The 22,439-nt window shown below is 40.7% G+C and overlaps 1 protein-coding gene across 1 annotated transcript in view; it reads left to right on the top strand.

Moving 5' to 3' along the window:
• LDLRAD4 (low density lipoprotein receptor class A domain containing 4) overlaps positions 1-22,439 on the top strand; it is a 239,569-nt gene that overhangs the window by 41,571 nt on the left and 175,559 nt on the right. The window contains exon 2 of the mRNA XM_019284002.3: positions 16,191-16,648. Within this exon, the coding sequence (XP_019139547.1) occupies positions 16,609-16,648 (40 nt within the window). The 5' untranslated portion in view covers positions 16,191-16,608. The remainder of the gene's footprint in view (positions 1-16,190; positions 16,649-22,439) is intronic.

The following is a 22,439-nucleotide window of genomic DNA, read 5'->3' as shown; positions in this document are numbered from 1 at the left end:
TCTAACTACTGCTCTTTATTAAATATTTGCTATTGTATGATTGTTTTCAGCTGTGTATCATTTCACATGTCTTTGGCCTTTGGACTGAAGTTTTCCATGCTGGCTGCTTGCATTCCGGTGTGTTTTATTTTAGTCAAAATGGCTTCATGGTTTACAATAATGGGATTAATATAAAGCATGTTTTGCATTTGTGGAAAGGAAATACTCTAGCAAACTTTTCTTGAGGAGCTTATGGCCCTTGCTTATTTAGAAATTGGGCAGAAATTTGATTTTTGCTTCTTAACTTTCCAGTGCTACCAATACATACTAGTAATGCGTTTGTTGTCTCACCTAAGTGTACCCACATCTAACTGATGCAATAAAGAACTCTGTTAAAAGCTCCTAAGGGGGTACATGGTTCTCCTGTCAAAGCAGGGTTTGAACAGGGTTGTTAACTAAGATTGAGGCTGTATTCTGAGGACGAGGAAAAAGAGCGGTATCAGACACTCATATTTCATTTCTGAAAGCGTTTTTATCCTGGACTCCAAGAAAAGCAAAAATTGCATAAAATAAATGCTGTGCTGGGGGGTACTGGGAAGACATAGTCAATATGAAGAGGTCTGAGCTTCTGGACTGCTGGGCTCCAGGAACAGCAGGACTTGGGTCGTCTTGAATTCTGTTGCAACACCCGTCAGTTTGATTAGCTTAGTGCACGTTCCCAAATAGACTGGGGACGACATGATCATTTTTAGGAACATGATTTGAACATCTTAATAATGTTCTCTGTACTGTGCCTTCAAAAGTTTGATCAGAAAGAGAAATATTTCATCACGTTTTTATCAACATGAGACTGATGTGACTCTACTGTTTGAGAGTATCTGAGCCCATGGAGAAATTTTGCAAGACTTATTAGACTCAAACTAGAAAAAGACCGCCTTTTTAGCTTTTGTTTGTATTTCTTGATTGTGTGTGTATTATTTTTAGTCACATTTTAGATAAATTAAACTGCACTCTTGAGTATGCAAGGATCTGTGTAGAAATAGAGGAAAAATTTCTTTGCATTTGTCTATCTCTAAAATGATTTAGTGAGATTTTATAGTTATAAAGGAGTTAATATTCTGGCAACTAAATGGAGAATATTAATTACACATAATCATACTTAAGCAATCATTTATTTGCTTAGGGAGTTGGGTTTTAGAACTAATTGAGTAAATAAATTCTGTTCAAAGAAGTTCTATGAAGAAATGAAAGTTTAAATGATGCTTTTTTCTGTCCAAGATAAATGAAAAATGTTATATGCCTCTGATGGTCCAGCAAACCTGCATGTGCTTTCTGTCCCTTCTTGTACCCCTTTTGGGAGAAATCCAGCGTGGTTAATATGTTCGGATGCAGCATTAAGGGGAAAAAAAAAAACCCCATGGAAGATTGTGGACAGCCAGTATTTGTTAAAAAAGTGAAGCATGATTTGAAAAACACTTTATCTTCTTGATTTACTTGAAATAGTTTGTTTGCAGATTTAGGTCAAGATCTGACTGTTGGGCATCCTACAGGAACACCACCCATGCACAGCATCAGACACTGGGAAAATTCTGCCAAAAGCATTGCAGTGTTGCTTCTGAAGTGCTGTCGCCATCACGTGAGGGCTTGACTAAGTGCCTTGTGCTGTGTTATAGGTTGTGCTCCACATCTAGGTGGACATCTTTGGGGAGGGCTCCAGAAACACCAGGTCCCCACTGACGACACCCCTGTGGGTCCTTCCCGGTGGGAGCTGGGTGCAGTTGGTGACCCAACCCTGGGTCTCACCTGTGTTTCCCATGTGGGCCCTGAGGCCCAGGAAGGGCTCACTAGTACAGCCTAGCTGCACCGGCCTCGGGAAAGCCAACACGGAATTGACTCCAGGCAAAGTGGTCCAAGGCATCCCAGTTGTGGACCTTTACACTGTTACTTCTGTGTTAGTGCACTCACCTGCACAGAGATTTTGTTAGAGAAGTGGGAAGGGACCATACCCTGAGGGATTGTTGTGGTGCCAGTGAAAGCTGCTGGCATTGGTCTGGCCTCTGCTGCCTGTGTGTTCCTCCATGTCTGTCTTCAAACTCCTCAAATGACTGAATCCAGTCGGGATAAAGACAAAGATTGATATAAGCTCTAAAGTATTTAAGTAGCCAGAGTACTGTATGAAACACTGGAGTTTGTTTAAAAGCTGAAACATTGCCGTGTTTGCCAGCTGCCACTTCCAGTATTGTTTTCTTAGTTTCTAGTAGCACTTACAGAAGCCCCTGATTTTAGTGAGGGAAACAGTAGTGCAGTCAAGCTCTGGTGTGTCATGACTTCAGAGGAGATTCTTTCAGCAGCTTTATTAATAATGGGCTCTTAAAGTGCTATGGAAAATGAACTAGCAGCTGTTCTGTGAAAGAGACCTCAAGAACCACCACCACCTTTATCATTCACTGAAAAAGTCAAGTTTTGGACTGAGGAAAATTTTTAAAAATAAAACGCTCAAACTTGAGTGCAATGAGCTGATGTAGGCAATACAGTAATAATGATAAACTTTATAAAGCAAGTGTCTCTTATTAATGTGCTGCAAAGCACTCTAGAGATTCTTAGTGCTCAAATTAAGCTATAAAGGATAATAGAAGAGCTTATAAAGTTTCTGCACAGTGAATGATTTCATGACAATGGCTTTGTTTGTTTTAATGATGTGAACAGAGGGCATTTGCCCAGCATCTTCAGCATTCCCAAGGGGAATAGGTGCAGCACTTACATTTTACAGTTTCACTGTCACAGAGGTGCGTTTTTGTGCAGCTGTATTATGGTGTACTTCATAGATTGTAAGCAAGACTTGAAGTTAAAAACTTCAGTAAGGAAACAAAACTGGAAGTTTACTTCTGCTATTGCAGAAGCTGGTTGCAAAAATAAATACATTTACTTACATTTGCATAATACGTTTGAAAAATAGTTTAGGGCTGTGACTTTTTAGTGACATCCATAATCATAATGCAGTTCTCTGTGGACTGCATGACTATTATAAGTAGTGATTTTTTACTGATGAGCTCATACAAGGAGTCAAGAACCAGTTGGAAATAGAGACAGATTTACCCTCCTCCATCCCAGATGATCTTTTTACTTTCCCAAAACCAAGTATAAGCAAACGGTTTTTGACAGTGGTGTGGCTGACAGCCGCCTTGTGCTGTCCCCACCCAGCCTTAACATCCATGGGCATGCATTCCTAAGGAGCAGGTGTAACAGTGAAGTAGGGAATTTTTTATCCAGCTGACTGGAATAACAGAGAAAAGTCTGGATTTTATAAGTTAGATTTGAGGTATTGCTGATAAATGCAGTGTGTTTATTTCCTTATATTTTTTTAGGTCTCTTTTGCCTCTATTTCATTCACTTTCATGACAAAATTGATTTATTAATTGCAGCAAAACCACCTGGAGGAGTGCTGCCTCATATCCTTGTGAGGTGATCTTTTCTTTTAGTGTGAATTAGTTTTCTCTTTAAGCAGAAAAACGATAGCATTGATGTCATGAAGTGCTCTAAAAGAGCATTTACTGCAGCATGGTTTGCATCTAGGGCTTTGTACAAAGAAATTTACAAACAAGTGTGTACACAAATACACTGACAATTTTCAGAGACATTTTACATAGCACTTACAATGACGAGAGGTTGCTGCAAGTTGCTGACATAAAAAAAGGCTGCAAGAAAGCTCCTCTGAATTGGGAGACGGAATGCATTTTCATTCATTAAGAGGGAGAAAATAACTTTTTTTCCTGAAGTCACCACTTGTCAGACTGTTCATTTGCAGTGTTTTTTGCTTTTTTAATTTAGCAGATTTGTCTGGTTTTTTGAAGGAAGGATTAAAATAAAAGGAGGAAACTAGATCCCTTTCTCACTTGTAGGGGTGGAGGTTTATGCCAGCTGTGAGTGCTGCTAACTTCCCTATAAAATGCTTATGCGTTGCCCAACTTCTCTCATTTGTTTCAATTAAAATTTGGCATTGTCAGTTCAGATTTGTTATAAGTGCAGTTTGGTGGTTTATATTATGCAGCTGAGTATGGAAGGCAAAGCATATGTGTGCAAAAAAGGCATTGAGTTGGAAACTGGAATTGAACTACATTCAGTTTTTGCCAATGCTGCTTTTAAGTTTGTGCTATTTTAATAGTTTCCCGAAGTGATTGTGTTACTAAAAAAGTACCCCTCTGAACTGGAGTTTTTGATGTTTGCTTCTGGCTACAATGTAAATTTCATTTGGTTATTTGTTAAAAATCCACATAGCTCTCTCTGCAAATGCATATTTGATAATTTTTTTTTCCATGTGAGTTCTGTATGATTTTCATAAAAAGCCCAGAGCCTTTTTTGAACTCTAAAATAAATGTGGAGCTTCAGTCATATCATGAAGTCTCAACAGATAGAAAATAGGGTTTATGTCGAGGTGTTTTGGTGTATAACATGATGCAAACAGTAGCAAAACCTTTGACTTTTAAAATTGTGAAGATATATGTGGCTAAAAATGGCCCTTTACCAATACATAATGTGTACTGAATTAACATACCAGGGTCGGTCGGTTTGGTTTTAGTTCTGTCATCATGGTAGGGAGCAGATATTACACATCATTTTGGTTGCTTTTTCTTGCATCTTGTTTAAGAACAAAGAACACCAACAAGCACAAGACTAGGAGTTTTAAGCTAGAAGAGATAAGAAGAGTCAGAAAAACATCTAGATAAATCAGGATCAGTCTTGCTAGCTTATGCATGTACCAGGTAGCAACCTACTCCTTCCAAAAAATGGGACTCAGAAGTAAGTAAATCTTCTTAAGTAGATCATAGGAAGGCAGACCTGATGCAGTTCCTCTGGGGTTGTCCCCGCAGTGACAGCAGCCCTTAATGTTTGTCTGCTGTCCCAGAAGATAGGAGGGCAGGCAGGGGTCCCCGGGCCATGGGGTACATCCCTTTCAGCCAGAGGTGGGGTGATGCAGTCAAGCCTGTGTGTCATTGCCAAATGGAAGATTCTGGTTTACCTGCAGGTTCTAGGATGACCATCCTCCTTCAGAAAGGTTTTCTGACCCCTTTGTGTTCCCTTAGCTCAGGGGTGTGAAGAAATGCTGCATAGCCTTACAGAAATCGAGTGCCGTTTGCAGGATCCGCATACAGCCCCACAGATTTTGCATTTAAAAAGAATGCAAAGCACAGATATTTAGTTTGATGGTAATTAACTTTGAACAGTGTACTGAAGTATCTGGCACATTTAGAAGTGTTTTAAAATCAAGGTTTCAATTTGTTTCTGAGAAATTTTGTAGTTAACCCAGTTTCTGCTCTTGATGCATGAGTGACTGGGTACCATATGATGAACTGTGTTATATAAGATGCTCAAATTGTTGATCCAAAATTCTAGCTATTTAACTCTTCTGGGATCTTAGTGTTTCTTGTTTTATTTTTGTCCTGTTTTCTCTTTTCAGTATTTGAAGTGTTGATACGAAGCCCTTTTCTGCCAGCGCTGTTAGCAGAAAGAACTTATGTATACCCATCTGCCTGTTCCTTGGGCATGGGAATGGGTTGCACTATCAGGAGCTTTTAACTATGTGGTAGATTATTATAGGAGGGATTTTCCTGCTTTCCCCTCTGTTTCCTCTAAATAGGTTTGTTTCTTACAGCAGGATATAGTGCAATAAGAATAACCAGCATCATTGATTCCAGCTGCTTCCTCAACAGAAAAATCACATTTTATTTGGATGAGCTTTGCTGTCTGCTGAATATTTTGAGAGGAAAACAAGCTTCTCCCTTTCTGTGAATCTTTCCCACCCAGATGTTCAGTTCTTTATTGTATTTTATTAATAAGTCCAACGCTTTCTTAGCTGTAGGGCTGCAATGCAGCAAGCAGATGCTCCTGTTAGAGCAAATTCCATGATATTGGAAGCTTAATTATCAAAGGCACAAAGACTCTCATTACATTTTCCACTTGTTTTAAAGGGGGGGTGGTGGGGTGGAAAGGCAAAAAGTATTCTTTGTTTTTATGGTAAGACTGATGATAGGTTAACAGCTGGGAAAGCAAAGCTGCAACTCCATGACTGAACAAGGAAGATAATGATTGTTCATCTGCAGAGATCATTATTTTCTTCTAATATGAGATTGCAGTGTTTCCGTTTGTGGCTGTGAAGCTTTAATTACAGTATGTAATTATTTATAAATTACGACTGTAGGCCCTTCCTATAGGAATCTGTCTTTATTACAGAGGGTTGTGGTGGTGGGGGAGAGGACTGGCAGGTAGGCTTGAAATACTACACGTGTAATCTCATGGACATTTGAAAGTAAAAGCTAAGGTATGGTATGCACGGATAGTGTGAGAACAGATAAATGGGATGTTTGCTTGAGAAAAACAAATCAGCCCAATTTTCCTTCATAAAAATACCAACTCTTGAGTTGCTTGGTCAACCTTCCCTCCCTCTTATTAAAGAAGGTGCTGCCAGTGTTGTGTTAGTAACATACTTCTTCATTTCCATGCAGTTTCAGGCCTCAGTTGCATCCAGACACTGTACATGAGCATAGCGAGAATGATTTTAAAGTACAACAAGGGTACGTTAAAATATATCTATTATTAAAAAACATTGGTAGAAAATAGGTAGGGCACTAGCTTACACAAACACAAGTATGGTGTTCTTAATGAGTTGTCTGGTTTTGCCAGTTAGGATTAGGAATGCTTCATGAATTGGAGCTAAGTGAGTGAGTTGAAATTCTCTTATATTTGTGCTAAGCAAGAACTTCTCAACTTGGGAAGTTTCACAGATTTAACTGGTAACAGCATTGCTTCCCATGCCTTTATGCAGTTTGTTTATGTAAAAAGCTGTTCTTCAAGCACAGGAAAAAATAACTTCTTTGCTTTTTGTATGTTGAGTAATGAAGGATTGGAGAGAATGTGCTTTTCTGGGACATGAGATTTAGCTGATCACCTCAGGATACTGCTTCCCAGATGTGTTTTTCACGTGAATTTTTGTGCGTTTTGTGAGCAGTTTTCCAATAGATTTTTTGAAGGAGGCCAGACTTAAAGCAGAGTATGTATTGTTGGTATTACCTGGAAATAAAGAATCATTGACCTCTAACTTAGTTAAAAGCATTTCTTCGGCATGATTTTACAGTGCTAATAGAATTGGTTTGGATCTTGGGAGAATGATATACTCTGAGAGCACTATACTTTGAGAACAAAACCAAATTAATCAAAGTTTTGCTTTAGCATTTTCTGTCTGTTTTACCAGCAGCACTTCTGTTCCCTAAGCATTTTATAGCTCCTTAATCCACAGGTAGAAGTTATATGTACTTTAGTGACTGGATCCAAAGCCCAGAGAGATCAGATAACATGCCCAGAAATATGAAGTCCAATGTACCAAGTCCAAGAAAAATACAAGAAATGCTAACTTGTTATTTTGTTCCTTTTCTCATTTATGTGTTGAAAGTTGGAGTAAAATTGTGTCATTAGTTGTAGCTAAGACTTGCTGAGGCAAGTACTTACGCCCTGTTGACTGTGGGGCTCAAAAGGACACATGTTTAAATGCAGAGAGAGCACTTCCTTCAGTGTTATCTGGATTATTGAATAATAAGGCAGAGTTCATTTTCCTTAGTCTGGCAGGGGCAAAACCACCATGGACGTAGGAGAAAGTTTTGCTTGGATACGGTTCTGATACATATTAATCTTGTTATCTAGTGTGATTCAGAGGATAGCATTCAAGTGGATGGTCTGGAAAGCAGAGCAGCCGGAGACCATGTTGAAGCAATGGTTTGCATCTCTGGATTGTTCCATTGAGTTCAGAGCTCAGCCATAATATAATGATGGAGATGCAATTTAAACATACCAGTTTTGTTAGAAATTGGTCAAAATGGAGACCTGGTCTCAGTGGAGGCAAACAGAATTTTAAAACTCTTATTACTTCATGTAGATTGTTGTAGTTTAGTGTGAAAATCAAAACTGGTAAAGTATGCATCAGCAAACCTCAGGATTTTTCAGTCATCTAAAATCTGGTGCCGTTCTATAGGAGAAGTTTTAGGTATCTGTTGTAACAAAGATCCCTTCCAGATGTAGTCATATATCTTTTTAAGTTTTCTATGGTACTGGAAGTAAAGTGCATCTGTGCAGTCAGAAATAGTTGCGCACCTTATTTAGGCTAGGAGAGGCATACACACGAGACTGCATTGCACAGACTGCAGTTAAATTGCAGAATGCCTGTGTCTGCTGTGCTGCTCCAAGTAGTGCTAGGAACACCCTGCAGCTGATGTGCTCAGTGCTGTTAACATTTTCTTCAAACTGGGTTTTTCTTGTCTGGATAATGTTCCATTTGCTTTTCTTCACGCAGCGTGCAGACGATGTTGGCTCCTGAGACACTGTCAATAAACCAAATGCAGTTTGTGGCATGGCTTGATTCACAGGAAGCTGGAACTAGCTTTGTGTAGCAATGTGCATAAAATGCTAGTGGACTTTTCTCTTACTTTCCTTGCTCTCCTGAGCAGCTGCTGCTCACAGCAGATGGACATTAATTGCACTGACTGATACAGCATTCCAGAAAGTTAGGACATTCATATCAGTGCTTCTTCAAATAATATGGTGTCAGTTTATGCTAATTCAATTGTATAATTAATGATTTACTCTTTAGCAGAAGAGGATTTTCTTTGGTCATGGCCCAGGTGCACATGAGGCCATGTCCATCTTGAGACTGGCTGAGCACACTCACTTCCCAGAGTCGTGCATAGCAAACTGAGGTGCTGTGCAGGTGGCAGTTTTATACTCCAAGACAGTCGTTTCATTCTCCAGCAGCTTCCTTGCCCCTTGAGCGTCTCTTCAGCATCAGTTCATTTTTTCATTGTATTTTCTCCTCTGCATTTTGTATTTGTCAAAATGAGCACTGTTTTGTGCTTTTTCAATTGTACCAAGTGTTTTGACAGAAATTGGAATAATTTTGGGTAACTCCTATTAACCCCTGAATGTTTAGAGACCCGTATATGTTTACTTCTATGGTCACCTGTACTGTGGGAGGACTCTGCCATTCTGTGTCAATAAGATGCTTGAGATTTTCACATGAGAGATGCTGTTTTCTACATTTTCTTTCCAGAACAGTCAGAGTGCAGATATTTCTGCCTTCAGAAACATAGTGCAGCTTGGCTAGATCCACACAAGCCTGACTTTTATAAGCCAAGTAGGTATGTGTGTCTGTATCTTTATTGTATATAATAGGAGTTTTGGCTGCTCTAATCAATGCAGTGGGAGAAGCTGGTATCATCTGTGCACCCTTTCTTCGGTGGATGTGATGCCCTTGCCCAGAAGATGCTGTCAGTGGAGAGGGGCAGCCTGCCATTGGATCTTCTGTGGATGATGGGCATGTATTACATAATTGTAATTTGCTCCAGAAGAGAAGCACTGCCTGTTTGCTTTTATTATGCAAGAGAAATGCACGGAGATGGCAAATAACCATGTGCTCCTGTTACACCTAAAAACCTAGGTAAAGAGCTTGGGCAGCTTGTGTTGGCTGATGAGAAAAGCCAGGAACCTGGGAAACAACATACAGAATGTGTGTCTGTGTGGTGGGTTCTCAGGATGAGGTGAAAGGGAGCCAGAAGAGACATTTTGTTGAAGCAGCAGTGGGATTCTGTTGGAGTGGAGAAGGAGAGAAATGTGTCTCATGCTCAGCTCCACATTGATGATGGTCTAACAGCAGATCAGCAGTGGCCATGTTGTGTTCTCCTAAGGTGTCCCCTCCTTGCTCACACATCCATTGTGGCACAGCAAGGTTAAATGAGTAACTTCCCTATCCTGCTGCTGCTTGTCAGGGTGGTGAGGTTCTGCAGCTGTGACTCACAGCAACAGTTTTTCCAGTGGGGTGCAGGGTTGCTAAACGCTCTTTGGATTGTAGCTGGATGCTGGATACTCAAAAGTCTTGAGATATGCAGAATTCCCATGGTTTCTGTCTACTGCTCATTTCTCAAGTCACAGAAACACCAGTCAAAAACTTGTCATCTTTTTTCATTCTGCCTAGTGTAATTTTTGCTTTACTTACAACCTTTTTGTTATTTTGGCAAATAAAATTCAGAGCTCAGGTTTTTCTTTGACTGGTCAGGTTAATAGAGCAGCATGATTAATGATTTCTCTTGACAGATTCTGGTAATTATAGTTTTATTAAGTTCCAAAAATAAACAATGCAATCTTCTTATTTGGACTGCGTAATACAGCTTGTACAATTTCTCCCAATAATTATCTCATCCAAATCCAGTAGCTTTTAATGGAGATCTTAGTAAAGTTTTCCACTGACTGCATTCTGTTAGCAGAGCTATGGTAAAATGTATGGCTCCTTTGTTTGTTTGCAGAGGTATAAAATAGAGGACCCAAATTAATTCTTTCATTTAACAAGATTAATGGAAGGGAATGTGGCATGTTCATTTGTGTTATCAGTTATTTGTAGGATTTCTATGTGAAAGGGCTTCCCAGGGAAGTGGTCACAGCACCAAGCTTGCCTGAGTTCAAGAAGTGTTTGGACAATGCTCTTGGACACATGGTGTGACTCTTGGGGATGGTGCTGTGCAGGGCTATGAGTTAGACTCGATAATTCTTCCTCCAACTTGGCATATTCTGTGATTCTGTGAAATACTACTTTCTATATGGTTACCAGAGGCTATTTACTTTGGCTTGAAGCTACCAGGCAGACCAATTTATTACTTGCTTCAGTTCGTTGCTTCACTCCAGAAAGAAATAAACAGGAGGAGGAAGAGAAGGAAAAGTGTCTTGTACTGAAACTCTCATCCTTTTTCTTTTAAACTGGATCTTGTCTGCAGTGATTTTTTGCAGTGTGTGCTGGTGTTTGGGATATATTTTGCTTTACAGAACATTTTCTTAGCAGGCTAGAAAAAACACTCCTGGGGTTTGGCCATGTGCCATTTTCTCAAGACCTGTTTCCTGCTTCAGCTAATAAAGAAAGACCACACCTTACTTTAGTTGTCCTCCATCTGCCCCAATTCAGGGAGTGCTGTAACAAAAATGAAGTAAAGAAGCTTGGACACAATTTCCTGAAAAGATTAAGAGTATATGAAAATATCTGTAGGAATATAAATGTGTATAATGTAACTTAACATACAAACTCATATTGTATGTCACTGAAATGCACCAAAAAAAGTAAAATACAGCAGCTGTTTAAAAAGTCACAATGGACCTACGCAAATATTGAAGACTGAAAGTAAAAACAAATTATATGTATGTATGCATGTGAGAGAGAGAGAGAAAGATTTACTTAGATAAACATATTTTGAACATCTGTGTTTCTGCTTGATTTGTGTATGGTCTCCTGTGAAAGTCCCCTTGAGTTTTTAAGTGGTCTTTGAGTTGTGGAGCACAGTATTTTCCAAGAACCAGGATTCACTTAGCACTGGTACAACGATATCTTAGAAGGAAGACAAATTATAGCTAGGAGGAAATAAAATAAATGAAGATCTCAGAGTAAAACACAGGCCTTTCCACTGAAAAAGATTGGGTATAATTGGTAGGTATTAATTTATCTAGTTTAGAATCTATGAGAAGCAAAACCAAAGCCTGGAAAACATGATAAATCCAAAAGGAGCTGGAGAGGTGAGCTATATGTGTGCACAAGAGCTTCTATTTAAATGGCTTTAGCAAAATTGAAAAGGTATTTTGAAAAACCCAATTTTATAAAAACAAAATGTTAGAAGTGTTTTAAGAAGCTTCTTAAAAATATATCCAAGTCTATGCTGCCTTAACGTAAGGGAAGTATGGGCCTTACTTCAGCCAAGTGTTTAAGTATGTGGCTGGTTCAGTACTTGTCTGGGTTTCAGTCAGGAGACTTTTTTCCTTGGAGACGTGCTTAAATCTCCCGTTGTGCTGGAGTCCTGCTGCCAGCTCAGCCTGCCGTGCTTCTCTCCTCCTTTCATCCACGGAGCCGGTCAGTGCCGGCAACATCTGAGCTCCCGCTGGGGTCTGCCCCTGTCGGCACCCGCAGGGACCACAGTGAGAGCAGGGCAGGGTAGCCTCAGCTCTCTCCCCTTTTACACTTGTTCACCTGAAAGCAAGAAATCCAAGCATGAGTCCTCCCTTGATTAATTTAATTTAAAGCACAGCTCACAAGCTGTTCAGCAACATTCTTAAAAATGTAAATGCGTGGGCTTCCTGTACAGATATTCCTGTTAGGAAATGTGTTATACACCTTAGTGCAATGCTGTCCTTTAGCTTCCTAAAGGATGCCGAGAGCTATCACAGGAAATGCTTCCCATGGCCGTAGCCCTTCTGGCAACATATCGAGTGAGTTCTTAATGCCTGTGTGGGAACCAAAGCATGGGGCCAGAGAAGCAGACTTTATATAGTGAAAGGAAATGGAAAAATCCCCCCTCCAAACAAAAAAACCAATTTGCAGCATTTACATGTCAGCCGGTGCTTTTGAGTTTTTCAAGATGTTACAGAAATATCAGTCTTGGAAAAAGCAGTATTTCACTTCTTCTTTCAGAACAAGTTCCTCCAGTCTTGTCCTGGCTGATGATTGCATAATACTGCATAAAATGTAGATATTAATGCAGAATTTAGTTATACTCTTTGCTTACTCTTCTCTCTCAGATTCTTTTTTACAGTGACCCTTTTGCATCTTCGAATGTTTAGAAAAGGGAAATAACAGGTTTACTAGCTAAATATACTGTGAGAACATGCAAGTCACATAAGGTGTTAAATAGTCAAAATACTTTCTGTTTGCAATTTATGTGAGGTTCATGTGATGGTGTCTTTCCCAGGACCAAATCTGAGAAAAGCGGAGAGGATGAAAACAAATGGATTTGGTTTTTCTGCTAGGTATTCCGTCGTGTAAGTGCATAGTCGCTGAGAATCTTTATAGCACAGCTACATATTTATACAACACAATGGTTTGCTCTGGTTTGTTTCTGAGACTCAACACTGCAGTAGATGAATGAAAGCAGAAGTGGAAGCAGAGTTCTTGTTGCTGTTGGAAAGGAGGCAACAGAGGGAGCAAAGAGAAAATCTCTAGTCTTTCTAGTCCACATTTTCTCTTGCCATCTAATCGGTTCCCACTGGGGTCTCTGCAGGTTGTGAAAAAATTACATCAAAGATCACACCTTCTTATAGTTCTATCAGTATTGTTTATTTTCTACTCTCTTTTTCAGATACGCATTTTCACTCTTTGGGCCCTTCAGCAGGTTGGTTCAGCATTTCTGCACCATGCTGGTACAAAAGGATAAACACATGGCTTCACTGGAGTTGGCTGAGCCATACTGAAACGTGTCAGCAGAGATTCTGACCCTTTGCATGCATGCAAACATGCCAGTCTGTTGGGAAACAAACACCAACCTTCTCCTTTTAAACACAGGCTCAGCTTTAATGGAAAATTTCTGGATAATGTGAAGTACAATAGAAAGGTCATAGCTCTACATGCTGTTTTAAGTGAAATTTGCACTTTTCCTGATGTGCTGTGGTATCATTTGAGCTGCTTTGTCATCTTCACGTGGATGAATTTGTAATCTGAGAAACCTGAAATGGTGCAAATGTGACTAATTAAAGTCTGCCTAATGAAAATTATCATTAAATAGTCCATGTAGCTGTACCCTAGAAGCATTTTATAAGTACTGAACTTGGTTTTGAATTGTGACAAGGCCCAGCAAGCACTGAGGACTGCACAGTCTTGCCCCAACAGCCTGCTCCAGTTCCTTACATCCTGCCAGCCACCTCCAAGTTCGTTATCTGGCATGGGAGATGAGCACTTTTGCAGTGATAGAAAATGCTCACTGAGGGCAATCAAGAGATACCAGCATGTACTTTCTCACGAGTCCTTATGGAAGGACTTAAACCTGATGCAGTGCACTATCCTTTAAATGTTAAGGTCTGAATGAGCTCTCTAAATGTTTCAGTGTCTGTAATGTTAAAATTACATCTTTCTGTCTGAAGAAGCAGTGGTTACTGAAAGTGCCTGTGTTGTAGCATTTCTTCAGCACTATTGTGTTCTTAACTAGTTCAGCAGAACCGCTGAAGATGTGGAGAATAATTATTCTTTTAATAAAATATTAATTTTCAGTAAAGTGAAAATATTTTATTCTTTTAAGAATTAGAAGTTTATAATATCTAATACATAGATATAACAATAGGAAAATTTCCCTGGATGCTAAGGTATTACTGCATATCTCTTGAGCAACTCTAAGATGAGAAATAAAAATGTTGAAAATAGAGGCATTAAAATTTCGGATTTATAAACCAAAATCCAAAGTCATAAGACTGAAAATGTGAATGCAAATATGGACCCACTCTTATAAATATAGAGGAAACTCAGGCCTCTAGAGAAAAAGCTTGGGAAGTGAGTGCAGCATCCACCTATAGTCATTACAGGATAATTAGCACAACATTAAGACCCAAAAGAACTATGTGCTGCTGTGTATATATATATTATACTTGCTCAGTTGTATATATTTTAGAATAAAATAACCTCATATGAAATGGTTATTAGTTGCATAGAGCACTTCAAAGGGTTGAAAAAGCATCTCAGGGACCTATATAATATTCAGGAATAATGGCTTTTTAAACACTATTCTAAAATATTTTATGCAGCATTTTCTGATAAAAGATACTACACATAATTTTTTTTTCTTTCTCCCTTTTAATTTCCACTTACTTCTCTATTAGGTTGAGATGTTTGGGTAAGAAATGGGGAAAACATCTTAATTCTGTTCTGTAACCTTATTTGATTTGAATGCAAATTATTAGATTTGAATACAAGTAACTAATCAGTCATTCCTGTGCTGTGTGTTGAGACAAAAACATGTGTTCTTCAGTAATAGTGGCATAACAAAATCGGGAAAAAAGCAACACCACTAAAATCATCTTTGCTAGCAGCTAGCTTTCATTCACTGTGTTCCAAGGAAAATAATATTCATCAGGTGTCAGGCTCACTTGGTTTCAGTGGCAGGCTTGAGATCCTTTTTGTCCCCCAAGGTGGGTCCCAAATGAAACCCTAAAGGCCTGGCTGACTGTACACCAAGCAGCATGAGAATCTTCTCTGCAGTTTTGGACTATCTGGGATATTCAGACTTGTGCTTCAGGTGTAAGCTCATCTCTAGATCTTGCAGGTCAGGGTGAAGTGGAGCAGCGGAGCAAGCGGTGCGTTATTCCCACCTGCTCCTTGAGCTGGGTCTTGCACTGTTCTCCAAAGCAGCAGCTGCTGGGACTGCCGTGCTCTGGTATGGGCTGCTCCAGCAGGTGGACCTTGGGTCCAATCCAGTACTGCAAGCCCTGGCTGGATTCATCATCCAAAATCCGTTAGTAGGTCATAAGATCATCACAGATAGAGTTTCAACCTGCCTGTGCCACTGAGCTGGGAGATAGTGAGCCAAGCATCATTACATGAAGGAACAGGATGGCTGGGGAGTGAGTGGGTTCTCCTCCAAGTCCTCTTTTCTTTTCTTCCTTGTTTTCTAAAATAGTCTTCTCCTTGAACATGTGCCTGTCTGCTGTTTGCCTTCACCCCATCAAAGTAATTGTATCCTAGTTTTTAAGAGCTGGACTTGGAACAACTGTGGTTTTCAGTGAGCTGCAAGTATCCATGCTATGTAGAAGTAGCAGGATCAAGAAAAATGTAACCACCTTTCTGTTGTGTAGCCTGTGGGTGTTTTTAACCTCACCGCATGTCTGAAGGCATCTGAATTGCGTCGTCTGTGTTACAACTGAGATGTTTTTAAGATAATCGACAGCAACACATACAAAGTTTGGTAATCAACAGGAAGAAATGCAAAGGTTTTTAACCACAGAAGACTGTAAGAATGGCATATATAGTGCTGGCACACTCCAGAAAAGGAGGGAAGCAAATGCTAATAATTTCACTATGGTTTTGAATAGACTAGACTTGAGAGCCTTGAGTACTTTTCCTTTTCTCTTTTAACTGCAATTTTGTTATTGTATTGCTGCCCCCATCTCTGCTAAATATGGCTTTTGAAATGCAAATCATATCATGTTCTCAAAGATGCATATGACACCCTCAGCACTGTTCCTCTTTGCACTTCAAAGAGCTGTGTGGTCACACTTTGCATCTCAGCAAAATTGCAAGATTTGCCTTCTGAAGATCTCCTTTAATGTGTACAATCAATCCCTGATAATGTATTTTGGGTTTTTTGTTCCCTGGAGTCTGTTAATTTTGGTGCTGCTACAGGTCATCAGGAAACATAATCTCTTCTTCTTTAATTTCTCAGTGAGCGTGCCTGAGGGGAGAGGAACACAAGAGAGGAGAGACAATTGAACATCACCATTGGCCGAGACCTGAAAAAATGGTGCTGGATGAACGCAGGATTAGAACTTAATTGTAAAAGAGAAAGGAGGTCTTGACAGGCAATTTGCTTCATTTTCACATTCATCATGGCACAAATCCTCTGGCTGGCTGGTTGATGGGACTGTCCAACACTTCTGCTTAGATTCAGTGCAGATCCCTTCTGCCTACACATTGAAAGACCTGGGAACAGGTGGGAACTGGATGGTGCCAAAAACAGGAATGGAAAGAGAAATGGACTCTGACGAGCTAAGATGGAAGTGACTTGACAGCAACAAGCTCAGCAGTTGTCTCCAGTAAGGACAGGTTGAGACGGGAATCTCAAGCTTCTCTGGAAGAGCAGTATGCAGGAAGCTGGTTTTCAGGCCACAAATGCTTTCACAGGTAAGAGTTTCTGTTCTAGTTCCGCTCATAGTCTTGGGACAGTTTACTGGAGTTTAGAAAATAAATTGAATTGGTCCTGACTGTTTTCAATCTTGTAGTACTTTCAGTTTAAATAGTATTTTAAAATAATTCACTTGAAGACCAGTTCAACACTTGTATTAGCAGTGAGGAACACAGTTATCCATGTTTCAGCCTTCAGAAATGGATGGCCACGAGCCTTGGGGAAGGCTGATCTCAGCTTTCCTCATTAAAGTACTCATTAACAGCTTAACCATGAGCAGTCTCTTGGGTCAGTATAAAATGTAGTCTGTAAAGTTGCTCCTGTGCTCAACACAGGAGTTTGGTGAGGCTGCAGGATGGACATGGTTCTTATGAGGAGGCTTCTCAGCAACATGTCAGTGTTGAGCCTTATCTCGTTTGCCAGACCACATCTCTGGGCAGAACTTGCCAGGTACCCTCTCTTTGTACTCCCCCCTGCACCACTGACCTGCTGCAATGCTTGAACTGGCTAAACTGGACGGTTTAAATGGTAACTGTTTCACCTCAGTCTGGTGTATTTCTGTGTAGATGGATTGAAAATAATGTAATGAGAAAGAGGATGCCACAGTGGTGTGACTTTCTGAGGAAAGCTCCCTCTAGTGTAAAGTCTGCTGGAGTTCATACAGTGCTTTTTCTGTCTGGGATGGTTTCTGATTTGAGAGGCAGGAGGGGGAAAACAGCAGATCCTGCTGCTTTGTTTCCATGTCTGCCAGCCAGCTGAGATGCAGCAAGAAATGCAAAGAAAATCAACTGGATAGTGCTCTTGTTTTGATACATCTAGATAATGGATTAGTATCACAGTGTAAACTAGTGATGTGCAAAACATTTATTTTTCTAATATAAAATGTTTGCCTTTAGAAGGAGTTTTGGCTGCAGTGGGGTGTGATTCTGTGTCCAGCTGTCTGCACCAGGACAGAAGTTTGGAGTGGTAGTGCAGCTCTGAACTGTCTCTGTTGCCTTGCACTGCTTTGATTTACAGCATGGTTTCTGCGTGTGTCAGTGAGACGCGTCCTGAAGGAGAGGAAACAGGAAGCTCTCCTCCACATGTGCTCCAGTGCTGATGGGTGATGGGAAGTCTGGGACAGCCGCAGGGCTCGCCCTCCTCTGTCTAGCCAGCAGCACACTCCTAAAGCTCCCCACTGCTGTTCTTGTCCTGTTTGTCCTCGCTGCTCTCCGCCAGTTCTCAGCTCTTTCCTAGGAGTTTTTGTCACTCTTTTGCTTTCTACCAAAATTCCAACTGTGAGGATATCTGCTCTCTTCCTTACCCTGGCTCTCCTTTGCTGGAAACACTATTACTTCTAACACCCTTGCAATATTACATTACTTTCTGTCCATTTTTACACTCTTCTGCCCCTGTGTCTGCTATCCCTTAGCTCCCACAAGTTGGCACTGTGACCAGGGTGCTTGGGCAGGGGTGTGTCAGAAAGCTGGTAACCTCATGACTGCTGCTGGATGGAAAAGACCTGGCAAGTAGTACTGCATTAAATTCAGAGAGATCAATCTGGGGTCCCTGGAAGCCCAGGACAACAGTCAGAGTGTGATGGCAACCCAGCAGATTCAGACCTATTCTGGAGACTTAATGGCATGAAGGTTGCTTGGTCTCCTGTAAGAAATTCTTATGTTCCTTTGGAATTGCCCTTAGGTAAAGTTGTTAATAAACATACTCAAATCTTGGCAGCTGTATTAAAGAATTATTAAACATTAAGGTGCACCATGCATTCAGGAGACTCGTTAAGGAAACAGGTTGAATTATATTTTCTTTGTATGAGGAGAAAACTTCCAACTTGTATCAAATTGATATCCATATTCGCTTTGTGGAGATCTTTCTTGTTCCTTGTTACATTTATATGATGCACTCAGCAATAATAAACAGTGGGTAGGTGTGTATTTCTCAGAGAAATCCGTTGGACTGTGTTATGCTAATTCAAGAGTAGCAATAAAAGCGTAATGGCAGGTGCATATGGTTGCTCCTCTGATCCTTGCTGTAGTGCTCCTTTTGTTTTATTGGAGTGCCAGTTTAGCTGTAGGAGAGAACAATATCTGCTAGCAGCAGAGGGGGCATGGCCACATGAGAAGGGAGCTAATTTGTACAAAAAAGGCTTGCTATCTGAAGCCTGGGTGGTGTCAACACTGAATCTAGACATGCTAAGCGATTGCAGCTATTGCAACAATCAGAGAAATCATTTCAATTTACAGCTGACCAGAATGCTGGCAAAAGAAGCCTGGGAGGACAGTGCCTCTGTGTAGCCACTCTCAGAGTATTTCCTAAACCTCCTTTCCACTTTGCTTACTGCTGTGACCTGGAAAGGCTTACAATTATGGCTAGGAGATATTTTGATCCTGTCTGTACGCTCATTTTACTGGCACTGATGCCAAAGACTCCCTTTTTTGCAGATGGCTCTTGTCCCAAGAGATGGGCTCACCCAATCATTTTATCATGTATTACCAAACAATAGCAAATGTTTAGAATCTTTTCACTTTATGGACTAAATACTAAATTCCATAGATCATGTGAGTATAATAGGTTCATGATTACGGAATGTAGAAAGAGCAGTGGAAGGGAGGTGCTCCTAGGCTTGATTATGAAAGAGATGGCTGAACCTATGATGGTAAAATGCGATTTGAGTGGTAGCAATCAGGAAAGAATGAGCCTATCATTCTTCAGAAGGTGAGAAGAGAGAACTTAAGAATAAAAGCAATAGAATGCAAGAAAATAGATTGCATTGAGCTCATAGAACTGATAGGTAATATTTCTTGGGATACAAACCTGAGAAATTCTGGCAATTTTTAAAGGGAATAACTTTTTCCCAGTCACAATAAAGAGTATTAAAATCCCAAATGAAAGGCATTCCAGTAAAAAAAGTGTGAGAAGAGACAAAATTGTATGATCTGATAACTGAGGACTCATACAGAAGGTGGAAGCTCAATATGTTACTGGAGATGAGTGTAAAAGAAGATGAGAAAAATGCGAGGGTCAAATCAGGTAGGCCAGTTCACAGAACAAGGTACAACTAATGAAGGTCATGGTAACAAAGAAACATACTATGTTCTCAGTAGTAATAAGAGGAAGACTCAGTTTCCAGGCTACTAGTTGAGAGGGAATTGCAAAACTCATCATCTGATGGTGCAGAGAGCATCGAGTAATTAATGTAATTTTTTGCATCATTCTTTGCCTAAAAGGGTGATCTGTAATCAAGTGGCAGGAAAAGAACTGCCACCTTGAGAACGGTAAGAATTCCAACTAGAGCAGGAAAAGAACAGATTATAAACTAATGAGATAGGATAATGGGTGTTTTAGAACTTATTAAATTATCTCTTCAACATAGGGTGAAATAGCTGAAGCTGTGCCTGAACAATTAGTAGCTACACTGGAGAACATTTGGAGGACAGTTTAGATTCACAAGATCTGTGAAAGGGCAAACGCTGCACCTACATGTAAACTTTCCTGGGTCCTTCCCTGTCCCCTTTGGAGTAGCTATCTTATCTTAAATTTTTGGGGAAAAAAGTTTGAATCAAATAGTCAACTGAATTTTTTAATAACTAGCCTGTAGATAATAATATGATAAATGAATTTGCATGGGATTTTTTCCCAGAAGGTACCTTGTCAGTGGAGCTTAATTTTCCTGTAAGTAGAGAAATAATATATTTTGATTTTTGGAAATCTTTCACCTTTGCATAAACAAGGTGGTACAACGGGCTACAAGGTGGGTACACAGTTGGCTGGAAAGCTGTTCTCAGAATAATTACTAGTGATTCACAGTCAAACTAGAAGGATCTGTCAAGTGGGATTCTGCCCTGGATTGCCAGAAAATATTCAATATTTTAATTAATGATTTAGATATGAGAATCTGCATGCAAAATTTCCAGATGACACCAACCAGGGGAAGGATGTAAACCCTCTGAGCACAGGATTAGAATTCCAAATTAATGTGGTATATTGGAGAACTGATCTGAAGTAAATATGATGCAGTTCATCAAGGACAAGTTCTAAATTGTGGTTTGACAGGAATAATCAGCTGTGCAAATCAAAATGCAGAATAACTGGTGAGACACCAGGTCTGCAGAAAACAGATGGGCAGTTGCAAGGGTTCAGAAAATGGCTATGAATCAACAATACTATGCCATGAATATTATGCTAGAATATATGGACAGGAGTCTGCCTGCAAAATAATTTTTCCACTCTACTTGGCATTTGTGTGGCTGGTGTACTATTTCTGCTCTGGGCAGCGCTCAGTGGGCCCGTCCAGAGAAGAGCAGAATGGATGGCCAGAGGTCTAGACAACGTGACCCTTGGGAATTGAAAAAAGGGTCTTTTTCAGAGCAGAGCAGTAACTCTCAAACTTTCTAAAGATTTTTTTTCCTAGGTTCCCAGAAGCAGTGCAGATTTGTGTCAGGGCATGTCTGCTGCGCTGAGCTACATGACAAGATGTGGCCGTGATGCAGCAGTGCTTTGGTGTGATGGTCAGAAGGACCTCTTTGCTTGCACATGAAGTTCTCCACCTTCTGCATGGGCCACTTAGTGCCATGCCAGTGCTGGGATAACAGCAGTGGGGATTCTGGCCAGCCAAGGTCTCTTTTTAAAATCAGCCACTTCCTTCACTAGTGTGTGTTTTGAGTGCTGGTTTAGGAGATCAGTGTGATTCTGAAGTCAGCTCTCCATCACTGGGGAGTGTGTGGCACAGGGACATCCAGGATGATCAAAGGATAAGGGGAACACTATGGGATGGATTAGGAGTCAGTGTACGAAGCCTCCTGACCTTGCAAGGTCAGCTTAGGTTTATCAGGATTTTATTAACTCCATCTCAGCACAAGCTCTGTCAGACCTGGACTGACTCAGAGGCGTTCCTGCCCTGTGACCCTCAGCACTGCTAGAGGGATTATTAGCTCTGGCACTACGGAAACTAGAATAAACAGTAAGAGGTTGCTCTGTGCAGTGGGCCCCTGCCCCTCAGTCTTTTCCTGTCATCTCCTGATCTCATTCTGTCATAGCTGCATATCTTATCCCTCACACCTTTCCCTGTGAAAGTGATGGCACCCTCAAATCTTTCCATAATCCCTCGCAGCCTTATGTCTGAAAGTCATTGTCACTGAAGCTTGACCTTGGGCCATATCCAGAGAGACCAGATTACTCCCAAGGAGCAACTCCTCAGCTTGGCTGTACTCCCACAGGCCCTGCTTTAGCAGGGAAAAAGAATTCATCTGTTAGAAGATCCTCATGCTCATAGAAACACAACTTGGTGGAGCTTCTCCAGTGTCCCCACCTCTGTGCTATATTTCCTGGCATGCAGGACTTCTGCTGCATTTCTTGTCCTGTTTCATGCTGTCACAACCTCTCTTTGGCTCTTCTCCCATCAGTGCCCACATCCCCTCTCTCTGTATTGAGGCTCCTTCATCCCTCCCCATTTGTACATTTGGTTTCACTTCCCTTCCAAATTCCCTACCCTTCTGATAATCTTCCTGCTTTTCACTGCTTTCCTCCACCTTACTTTGTTTCCAGACGCCTCCCACTTCCAGACCAACTAACTGCAACCTAATTCCAGGTTGTGTAAGAGCCTGTCCCCCTCTTTTCTAGAGTTGACCCTTTGTCTCTTCCTCCGCCCTTCTCTGCGGTGAGTAGATTTCCCCACTTCACACATCTTCCACAGTGGCTTCTGCTGGTTTGTGTGAGACCTTTCTTTGCAGGAAGGCAATCTGAGAGGCTGCCATCCAGTTTGGCTTCTCTCTCTGCACCTTGTTTTGCTTAACTGCTGGC

This window comes from Corvus cornix, chromosome 2 (genome assembly GCF_000738735.6).
Source record: "Corvus cornix cornix isolate S_Up_H32 chromosome 2, ASM73873v5, whole genome shotgun sequence".
Lineage (NCBI taxonomy): Eukaryota > Metazoa > Chordata > Aves > Passeriformes > Corvidae > Corvus > Corvus cornix.
The sequence above is the reverse complement of the archived record's forward strand: the minus strand, read 5'-3'. Positions and strand labels throughout refer to the sequence as shown.